The sequence below is a fragment of the Spermophilus citellus genome (genome assembly GCF_964194105.1).
Source record: "Spermophilus citellus genome assembly, chromosome: 4".
Lineage (NCBI taxonomy): Eukaryota > Metazoa > Chordata > Mammalia > Rodentia > Sciuridae > Spermophilus > Spermophilus citellus.
Window position 1 is genome coordinate 1,343,438 of NC_138185.1, and position 10,028 is coordinate 1,353,465.

The following is a 10,028-nucleotide window of genomic DNA, read 5'->3' on the forward strand; positions in this document are numbered from 1 at the left end:
TTGATTTTTTGTGCTTTAATATTCTGTAGTCCAATGAAAGCATACTTCAACCAATACTGAGGCCACTGCCTCACCAGCCCAAAGGTTGTGTCTTCCCCTCAACTCCCTCATTTGGTCTTTTTGCAAGTTACTAGAATTACAAAAATAACCACTATAAATTCTCTGTATCTGGAATATAAAAACTGAGCAAAAAGTATCTCAGTAGTTGTTACCTAAAAACAAAACATCTCAGGAAAAATACAACACAGGTTTAACTTCTGCAGTATTCTTTCTCATATAAAACGCTAGTAAAATAGGCTTCTTAAAAATTAAATAGTGAAATACCAACCGAATTATATACATCGTTACAGTACAAGTGAATGAGAAAAACATCCAGTTCTTAGTCTCCCAGGTAGGGAGTGGGGCATGTGGTGACCTGGGCCACATGCTCCTGATGCCTCCATGGGACAGCAGGGAAGTTTAGAAGGACAAGCAAGTGCAGAGCGAGTCCCCAGGGAAGGCTAGCACTATGGTCTTTCTGAGGACGGAGTGGGGGCTGTTTTATTGCTTGCTGATTCGCAGCCTTCTCCTGGCCCCTGCCCTTGCTCTCCTCCCTGCGACCTGGCAAGGGAGGAGCTGAGAAGACGTGGACTTGGCAGCTCAATGTCCAAGAGAGTTGGTCCTGGTCTTTTGGGTCCCCCAGGGACCCTGGCGATCTGACAACATGGCGGGAGGCTCCACAGCTTCCTGTAGATGGCCATGTTTGCCCAGGGACCTGAGGGCAGGCGGTAGGGCTTGCAGCTTGGACGACTCTGCTGCCGGGCTGTGGTGTCTATGTTCGGCGCCGCTTGGCAGCGCTGGGGCTGGAGGGGTTACTGTTAGCGGTCAGGACTTTGTCAGTGACCCGGCTGCGCTTCCGCTTGTCCGCCCCGTCTTTACACCCCAAGTCTGAGGAGCTCTTCTCTTTGTCTTTGCTGGATTTTTCTGTTGACTTCCCCAAGCTCCCTGAAGATGAAAAAACTGAGAAACAAAATCATTTGGCTGAAGACAGAATACCCAGAACCTCATTTCATCATCTTCTCAGTTAGGAAAATGAGAATCTACACACAGGACCCCTGACCCCAGCAGGCTTCCCCCTGGGTGGGGAGCCCCTTACGCGAGGCCTGAAGAGGGGCCTCCCGACAGAGAGCCTCGGGTGTCCCACGCTAGGCTTCCAGGCTCCGCCACGACGTCAGGAGAGGAGCAGCTGAGCCTGCGGCTCCTGCACTTTGCTTTGCTGCGGGGACGCTGTCAGGACTCCTCCTGCACTGAGATGACCCTCCGTCCTGCAGACTCTACGGCCACCTGACCGCGCCCTGCATGAGGGAGGCCTTTCGGGGAGGGCGATGGGGTGCTGTGCTCCAGCGGGTGCAGGGCAGGGTGGGGGGTTCCACACTTACCGTCGTCGGCCCCACTGTGGGGGTCCACGTCCTCCTTCATCTCCTCCTTCATCTCCTCTTCAATGACCACTTTTCCTGTGGAGGAGACAGCTGACCTTCACTGGAAACCCACGGTGGCGGCCAGCGCTGGGGACGGGTGGGCCAGGACTGCCCCGACTCTGGCTGCCCACACAGGCGGCAGCATCCGTCACACGGATGCCCTTGAACACTCACCCTCGCCCTGCCCCCAGGCCCCCAGACCACCCCCGTGCAGTGGAGGCAGAATTCCCCCTGAAGGCCCCTGACCTTCACAGTGACCGCCCACCCCTGGCCCAGGTCCCACCTTTTCTACTCCCAGATCAGACCTCTGTGGAGCCTCACCTTCGCGGACTTCCTGAATGATCTCTTCTGGAAGGACAAAGTTCCTCTCTGGATTTGGGAATGGAAGAATCTCCGACTCATGCTGACAGCAAATACGGCATTTTGTATTTAAAAAAAGAAAAAACAGGTGTAATGTTCGCAGGTCGTAAAGACATACAGAAGCTGCTCGGGGGCACCAACAAGTGCCTCTAACTGCTAGGCCGAATGGGCAGATCTGTGGGGACTGACCCTCCTTTCCTTCCACCTGCAGAGCCTACCATAATCTAGGCTTGGCAGACAGAAGAGGGAGGGACAGGAGGGCACAGACACCACAGACAGCCATGGGAAGGCAGAAGGGGGTCCACACCACTGGAGGGCCCCAAGGGAAGAGCAGTCCTGCCCAGACACACTGGGCAGCTTACCCTTGTGGCTTCCTCATGAGAGGGACTGCACCATGGTGTACCAAGGCAGTTGATAGTCCCTGCCCACATGGTGCCAGTAGGAGGGCCATGTGCAAAGAAGCCCAGAGAGTAAGGCAAGTGAGGAAAGGTCCTCAAGCAGACTGGGCTTCCACCTGTCCTGCATGTCCCACATACCAGAGGGGACAAGGACCTGAGAATACAAGACAAGGGAACCAAGGGAAGGTTGAGTTGGCAGGAAGGTCCCTGGATGGGAGGGGATTAGGAGAGGGGCTTCCACTGGCAGCCCAGGTGCTGCGTGAAGTCAGGTGGTCAGTCTTAAGTTTATGCATCAATGTGTGGTGTGCCAGACAAGGGGACAGATCCGTATTTTACAGTCCTTCCTGTCCTTAGAGGCCACTGTAGAAGACAGGGGCAGCTGTCCTGGGGATAAATGGAAGTTCCCTGAGGACCTGGAAGGCCACTGTGCCTCCTAAGCAAGCATCTGTGCCAATCTCAGCCCAGAGCTTTGTCTTCCCTAGATGGGCATGATGCTGCACTCATCTCTGCACCTGGGCAGGAAACATCTGGGGAGCAGGTGCTCCAAGAAACCCCACAACTGAGATCCTAGGGAGTCCAGACAGAGCGGGCCCCTGATTCTGCAGGTGGTGACCAGGGACTCACACCTGACTTGACATGCTCATTGTGCAGACAGGAGTGAGGCTGCTGCAGGGAGGACCTCACTGATGGCTGCATCTGGGCTATAGGTGCTGGTCACTACAGGTGCTGCTGCAAACTCCCTACCAGGTTCAGAATGCCTTTAGTGTGAGATGCCACTGGCAGCCACCACCCAGGTTTTCAGGGCATCCATACTGGCTCCCTACAGATACAGAAAGTGGGGCACTTAGGACTCACCCAAGGTCAACAGGCAGCATTCTCTGCTTTGACAGTGTGTACCCCAGTCTTGCAAGGACCAGTAGGGCTGAGTCCAGCCCGGAGGCTCAGATCTCCTTCTACCAGCACTGCTCTCCTGGCCCCCAGACCTCAACGCACCTCACACTCCAAGCATACTCACCTTTGACTTCCTGATCCTACCCACTCCTCCTGCTGCAGGGCTCTGACAGCTGCTTTTCCTCTGCCAAGAACACCCACCTGTCTACTGGCCACCCTGGTTATTCAACAAACCCACCTGCCTGTCAGACACTGCCAGCTCTGGGCTCCATAAGGATGGGGCTCTCTGTGTCACCATGTTCACCTTATGTGACTCAGATAAGTTCACCTCCCACCTTAAGCACTTTTGGGACTCCCAGAGACTGACAACAGCAAGGGGCCCATGCCTTGGTACCCTAAGTGGCACCCTGTGGGGAAAGCCCCTGCTTCTCAGGTCCCCAGTTAGTCCCTGGAAACTTGCGCTGACTGCCCATGCTCAAGTAAGTTCCCTGAAAAAGGAACCAATTGCCACGACTAGACTGTGCTTCTCATGAGCCTCGTCTGGGGACCAGCTCTGCTGCTCTGCTCAGCAGACAATAGGAGGTCAGCAATAGGCACGCCCCAACCCACTGGGCCTGGCCTCCAGGGAACACAGTGTGGGCTTCTTGTCTCCCCACCCCATGAGGGAGAGGGGTCCAGCTCACCAGTGCCTGCATGTCGTACATGGTACTCAGATGGTCCCAGATGACCTTGGATGGGACTTGCCGCCCAATATTCTGGCTGAACTTGTCCCGGATACAGATCATGTGGAAGTGTCGGTTTACCCCTGTGGGAGGAGAAGCAGGACAGTAGGTAAAGGGGAAGGGGAGAAAGTGCTGTTCTGGAGAACGAAAGGGCAATGGGGGCTGGAGCCGGGAGGGTGGCAGTGGGGAGGGTAGTGAGTGGTAGAAAGGGTCAGGGGTGAGTGGAGGCGATGTAGGAGGGGCAGCAGTGCCCAAGCGGAAGGGCAGGGATGTTGCAGGGGTAGGGGTGTGGCAAGGAAAGGGATATTAAGGTGGGGGGAATTGTGGGCACAGGGGTTTGACAGAGGTGAGAGGTGTCCCTGGCAGCCAGAGTGTGTGTATGAGCCAGAATGTGCCAGGCGTGGTGGTGGAGCGGTGGTCAGAGAACAGCCCAATATCTGGGGCAGGGAGAACCTCTGTGGTGTCCCTGCAAGAAGTCCTTGGGAATAGGGGTGACCAGGGGCTGGGTGCCAGGGACAAGACTATCTTGGTGTAGTAGCGTCCAGGGGCAGGGGTGTCCCCGGAGAAGCAGAGTCCAGGGTGTCCCAAGGGCAGCGGGATCTGAGGACAGAAGTGTCTCTGGGGCAGCAGGATCCAGGGGCAGGGGAGGATCCAGGGGCAGGGGGTGTCCCGGGGCAGCAGGGTCTAGGGCAAGGATGTCCCTCGGGCGGGGGGATCTAAGGGCAGGGGTGTGTCTGGAGCGGCGGGATCCAGGGGCAGGGGTGTCCCGGGACAGATGTGTCCAGGGGCAGGGGTGTCCCGGGCGGCGAGTTCATGTCCTGGGGCAGGAGAGTCCCAGGGGCAGCGGCGTCCAGGGCAGGGCGTCCCGGGCAGCGGTCCGGCGCGCGGTCGCAGGCCCCGCCCCGCCCGACGGTTGCGGCCGCCCCGCCCCGCCCCCACGCGGGTCCGCGCCCGGCGCTCACCGACGGGCTTGTGGCCCAGCATGGCGTGGAAGAGGCACACCTCCACTTCGGGGCTCCACACCACCGTCTCCTCGGCCGGGCTGGTGGCCGCCTCCCCGGGGCCCTTGTCGCCCGGGGCGCCCCCGCCGCCCACCTCGGCCTCCCCCATGGCCGCCGGGAGCCACCAGCGCCCGGCGCGAGCAGGCGCGGCCACGGGCTCCGCGCAGGCGCACTCGAAGGCGGGCGGGTACGCGCCAGGCGGGCGCGCGCGCCGCGTCGGCGCAGGCGCAAAGAAGTCCTGGCTTCCGGCGCATGCCCGCGGCGCCCTCTGGCGGCCGACTCTTCCCTGCCGCACTCTGCTTGGCTCTGCGGGTTGCAGGGGGCTGGTGCAGGGCACTTAAAAAACGTTATTTTTAAAAGCGCGATAAGATAAAGAACACGGTATCAAACTAGAAAAATGAAAGAAAGCTTGTGTGTCAAAGAACACTACCAAAAAAGCGAAAAGATGACCCACGGGGTGGGAGAAAATATTTGCAAATCGTACATCTGATAAGGAACTTGTATCCATAATGCATAACTCTTACAATAAATATGAACACAACAATTAATCCGACTAAAATAGTCAATACACTTGACTGGACATTTCTCCAAAGAAGACATATAGATGGACAACGAGCACATGAAAAGATGGTTGGCGCCACTGGTTATTAGGAAAATGCAAATCAAAACTACATACTTGGGCATTTACAAACACACATCGATGAATGTACAATTATAATGCACCAGTAAAAAAGTGACATGCCCTTTCACATCCTCCTGGGTGACTAGAATAAGAAAGCCTGATGAGATCGGCGCTGGGGAGGATGTGGAGAAATGGAGGACCTGCAGGCAGACTGAATCACAGGGTAGCTGTCTTTGAAAACAGGCAATTCTTCAAAGGACTGAACGTTGTCACCGTAAGACCCAGCAGCTCACTGTTGATCCCTACCAGAGGTAAATGAGAACATGCATCTACCAAAGGCTGCCACAGGAATGTTCCAGAGCTACCCATAATGGCAGGAAGACGGAAGCAATCTAACCTTTGAAGATGCCTGATGGATGGATCAAGGGTGGTAAATCCATACCGTGGAGTTGTAGTAAGGAGTGGAGCATGGACACACTATAACACGGGTGAGTCTTGAATGCACTGTGCTGAGTCAAAGAATCCAGACACAACTGGGTGTGGTGGCATAGGCCTCAGCAACTCAGCCAGGCCCTAAGCAACTTAGTGAGACCCTGTCTCAAAATAAAGGGGGTGGGGGCTGGGGACTTGGTTCAGTGGTTGAGTGCCCCTGAGTTCAATCCTGGTTTAAAAAAAAAATCCAGACACACAAACACAGGGCACTTGGGGGAGGTGACCATGGGCAGTGATTGCTCGTGGATATTGGGTTTCTTTTTCTTTCAAATATTTTTTTTTAGTTGTAGTTGGACACAATACCTTTATTTTATGTATTTATTTATATGTGGTGCTGAGGATGGAACCCAGAGTCTCACACATGTTAGGCGAGTGCTCTGCCGCTGAGCCCCAGCCCTATGTTGGGTTTCTTTTTAAGGGGATGAAAATGCTGTCAAATTAGGTTGTGTCCAGGGCTGCACAGCCTGAGTGAAACCCACCTTAAATGTACACCTTAAATGGTGAACTGCCAGGCCTGTAAATTAAACCTCAATAAAGCTGCTAACACAGGCACGCACACACACCAGGCAACCAACAGTTCCTGCGGGAGTGGGGCTCTGATTGGCTGTGACTGTGGGCTGGACCAGGGGGAAGGCCCTCCTGGGCTCTGCCGGCCTTTACTGCCTACCTACCCCCTACAGCCGCAGTTGGGGTCCTTAGGGGATGGAGCAGTGGTCAACTCCAGCCCTCGTCTGGAGTTTCTTAGGTGTCCAGTTGCAGGCCTGGGCCATTGGCCAGGCGGAGCGGGGCCTGGGCCGAGTTGGGGTGCAATTGCAGGCCTGGGCCGAGTTGGGGTGCAATCTGGGTGGGGCTGAAGCCAGGCAGAGTCTCAGTCCCGGTGGCACTGAGATTGGGTGGAGCCTGGGCGGGGCGCTCCAGGCCGAGTGACCTCCATAGTCCTCGGCGGGCACTAAGGCTCTGCCTGCCCTGCCACCTTCCGGCCAGCGTGAGCTCTGCCCCCCCTGCTTTTCCAGGCCACGTCTGTCAAGGTCCTGTGGGGGACACCCCACTGGCCAAGTCTCCTGGAGGGTGTAGACTTTGGGGTCAGGCTTTTGGGTTCCTTTCTTGGCTCTGCTGTCTCCCAGCTGTGTGACCAGGGTAAGCCTCTGAGCCTCTGCAGGACTCAGTGTCCTCCTCTGTGCAGTGAGGTCCACAGCGGTCCAGTGCTGGGGGTGAGGCTGTATTGATGAAGTTGTTCCCTTGCCCTGGGCCTGGGCTGTGGTAGTCTGGGGTCTGGTCTCCTGGCAACCAGGCTCAACCAACTGCAGCGAATGCTGTCCTTGAGTCCAGTGGCTCAGAGCTGGTCAACTGTCTGGGGCCTGAGCCTGTTTCCCACCTGTGAAGGGGGTACTGGTGAGGCTGATCCTCACAATCTTTGGCAGAGATATGGTCCAGTGAGGCTTTGTGAGTGACAGTGTCCTGTGGAGTGGCAGTGTGGCTGGGCATTCTACCCCTGGCAGGGCCTGTGCTGGCCTCTGCCTGGTGGGCATGTGGGACTTGTCTCAGCTGGGGGCTGCAAGGTGGGGTGAAGCACAGCCCACAACCACTCTGGGTCCAGAGGTTGCAGCCCTTCCCATGATCACCTCCTTGCTGTTCCCTGGGCACCTGGGGCCCCTCCTCTGACCAGGTTAGGCTCTGTGTGCACCTGGAATCTTACGACAGGCGAGACTCTCCTTCAATCTGGAGAGCTCCCTTTGATGCCCCCTTCTCCACCACCCTGCCTGGCAGTCCCTGGGGCTCGGCAGGGCCTCTCCAGGCTCTCTGTACCTGCTGTGTGAATGTCACACTGACCCGCAGACCCCACACTGTCCACTGCAGACAGGTCCTGGAAGGTGTCTGGCAGCCAGGCTTGATGCAGTCAGGGGATTTGGACAGTCTGGGCAAGGGGAAGTCTCCTTCTCAGCTTCTTTACTTGAAGCTACACCAGGTACATGTAGAACATACTGCACGCCCGTCTCAGGAAGGGGCAGAACACTGTGGTCAGCTGCTTGGACTCTGCCCACTGGTCTGAGTTGACTGACCTCCTGTTTTCATACATATGTGAGCACAGCTGGGGCCAGATGCATGCAGAATCGAGAACTCTTGAGTCCAAGAGGAGGCTGTGCCTGTGGGCATCCCAGGTCCACAGTGGCTGCTGTTGGGCAGACCCTGGAACAGCACCTGCCTGTGATTGTGTCTGTGACCCCGCATCCTGGGAACCTCTGTTTCAGGGCATCTTTCAGGTTTAGTAGCTTCAAATAAGGTGGGGGATTGGGCTGGGGACATAACTCAGTTGGTTGAGAGCTTTCCTCGCATGCAGAGGCCCTGGGTTCAATCCCCAGCACCACCACAACAAAAAAACAACAAATAAGATGGGGGATAAAGCTTATAATATGGAGTGAAACGGGCCAGGAGAGAGCAGTGTATGGGCCCTGTGTCTATGTAGATCTGAGTGGACCCTGAGATCCTGCTGGAGGAAAGCCCTCTGGGCCAGTAAGTGGAGAGCAGGAGGACACACCGCTCTTTTCCTTTCCCCCATTGTTCAGGCAAGCAGAGGCCATTGTCCAGGGATGGAAGTGGGGTTGGCTAGGCAAGAGTCATTTGGTTGTTTATTGAGCACCTACTGTGTGCCTGGGCCAGGGCTCTCTTTCTTCAGAGAGACCACGGGTCGCAGGGGAAGCCCACCCTGAGCACATGTGGTTCTCAGCACACAAAGGCACCTGTTCTAGGCAGGTCTGGCACCACCAGCTTCCTTGAGCACCTGGAAGGCTTGGGTACTGGTAGGGGCCAGCTTAGACCAGAGAGCTTTCCCAGTTCTGAGCCAATTAGACCTCCAGGGCTCTTGGGGAACCCTGCAAGGGATGGGGGTGATGGGCAAGGGCTTTCTCCAATTAAAAAAAAATGTTAAGCTGGGCACAATGACACATGTCTGTAATCCCAGCGGCTTGGGAGGCTGAGGCAGGAGGATCACGAGTTCAAAGCCAGCCTCAGCAACAGCGAGGAGCTAAGCAACTCAGTGAGACTCTGTCTCTAAATAAAATATAAAATAGGGCTGGGGGATGTGGCTCAGTGGTGGAGTGCCCCTGAGTTCAATCCCCAGTACCATGTCCTCATCATTGTGATAGGGTAACTGGGGTGCCACAATCTTAGGGCCTAATGCCATGGCCCTGTGGGGAGCAGAAGTGCCATGCACACAGCAAAGCCTGGTGGCTGCAACCTGTGTGTAACACGTGGGAGCATCAGGTGGGTCTGTCACGTGGGAGCATCAGGTGGGTCTGTCGCGTGGGACACCAGGGGAGGCCTCTTTGAAGGAGGTCGACATCAGGTGCTGGTGGGCAGTCTGCACACCTGTGAGGTGAGCAGCAGGAACATCAGCCTGGAAGCAAGGAGCAGAGAGAATCCAAAGACACAGGAGACAGAGGTGTGTGAGAAGAAGCCCTCTGTCTAGCCAGCCTGCTTCGGTTCTCTCTCTGTCCCATGTGAGTTTAGAGAGAACACCAGGCACACGCCTGCAATCCCAGTGACCTGAGAGGCAGAGAGGGGAGGCCAGCCTTAGCAACTTAGGGAGACCCTGTCTCAAAATAAAAAATAAAAAGGGCTGGGGATGTGGCTCAGTGATAAAGTGCTCCTGGGTTCAATCTTTAGTAAACCTTGCCCCCCACAAAAGAGAGAAAACAGTAGTGTTCCCAGGGCTGCAGCAATAGATGGGACAACGCAGAACCCTCTTCTGTGCATCCTTGGCACGAGGGGATGTTTTTGTTCTGGGGATTGAACTCAGGCACTTGGCCACCGAGCCACATCCCCAGCTCTATTTTGTACTTTGTTTTTAGAGACAGGGTCTCACTGAGTTGCTTAGCACCTCGCTTTTGCTGAGACTGGCTTTGAACTTGTGGTCCTCCTGCCTCAGCCTCCCAACTGCTGGGATTACAGGCGTGCGCCACTGTGCCTGGCTATGAGGTGGTTTTGGGACCACAAAAGTGAGATGCCTATTCAGAAAACTGAACAAGAACCTCTGATGGGTGGCCTCTTCCTGATCCGGGTCCATCATCTTTCCCAGCAGACAGGAG

The 10,028-nt window shown here is 55.9% G+C and overlaps 1 protein-coding gene across 2 annotated transcripts; it reads right to left on the reverse strand.

The window, feature by feature from the left end:
• MRGBP (MRG domain binding protein) lies at positions 1–4,987 on the reverse strand. 2 transcript variants are annotated; one of them, XR_014021323.1, is made up of 6 exons: positions 4,791–4,987; positions 3,790–3,911; positions 1,779–1,860; positions 1,419–1,493; positions 1,136–1,323; positions 859–999 (listed from the first exon to the last, which is right to left on the reverse strand). XR_014021323.1 is itself a non-coding variant. In XM_081288757.1 (5 exons), the coding sequence occupies exons 1-5, from the start codon at positions 4,936–4,938 to the stop codon at positions 812–814; spliced, it is 615 nt and encodes a 204-aa protein (XP_081144883.1). In that variant the 5' UTR covers positions 4,939–4,987; the 3' UTR covers positions 1–811. The 2 variants fall into 2 exon arrangements, 1 of the variants encoding a protein (XP_081144883.1); XM_081288757.1 differs by lacking the exon at positions 1,136–1,323 and having other exon boundaries at positions 1–999.
• Positions 4,988–10,028: the final 5,041 nt, after the last annotated feature.

Coding starts and splice junctions, on each gene's coding strand:
- MRGBP (XM_081288757.1), bottom strand. CDS start 4,938: ATGGGGGAGGCCGAGGTGGGCGGCGGGGGCGCCCCGGGCGACAAGGGC. Junction 1,494..1,778: donor CATTCAGGAAGTCCGCGAAG/GTGAGGCTCCAC, acceptor TCTCCTCCACAG/GAAAAGTGGTCATTGAAGAG. Junction 1,000..1,418: donor CCACAGTGGGGCCGACGACG/GTAAGTGTGGAA, acceptor TTTGTTTCTCAG/TTTTTTCATCTTCAGGGAGC.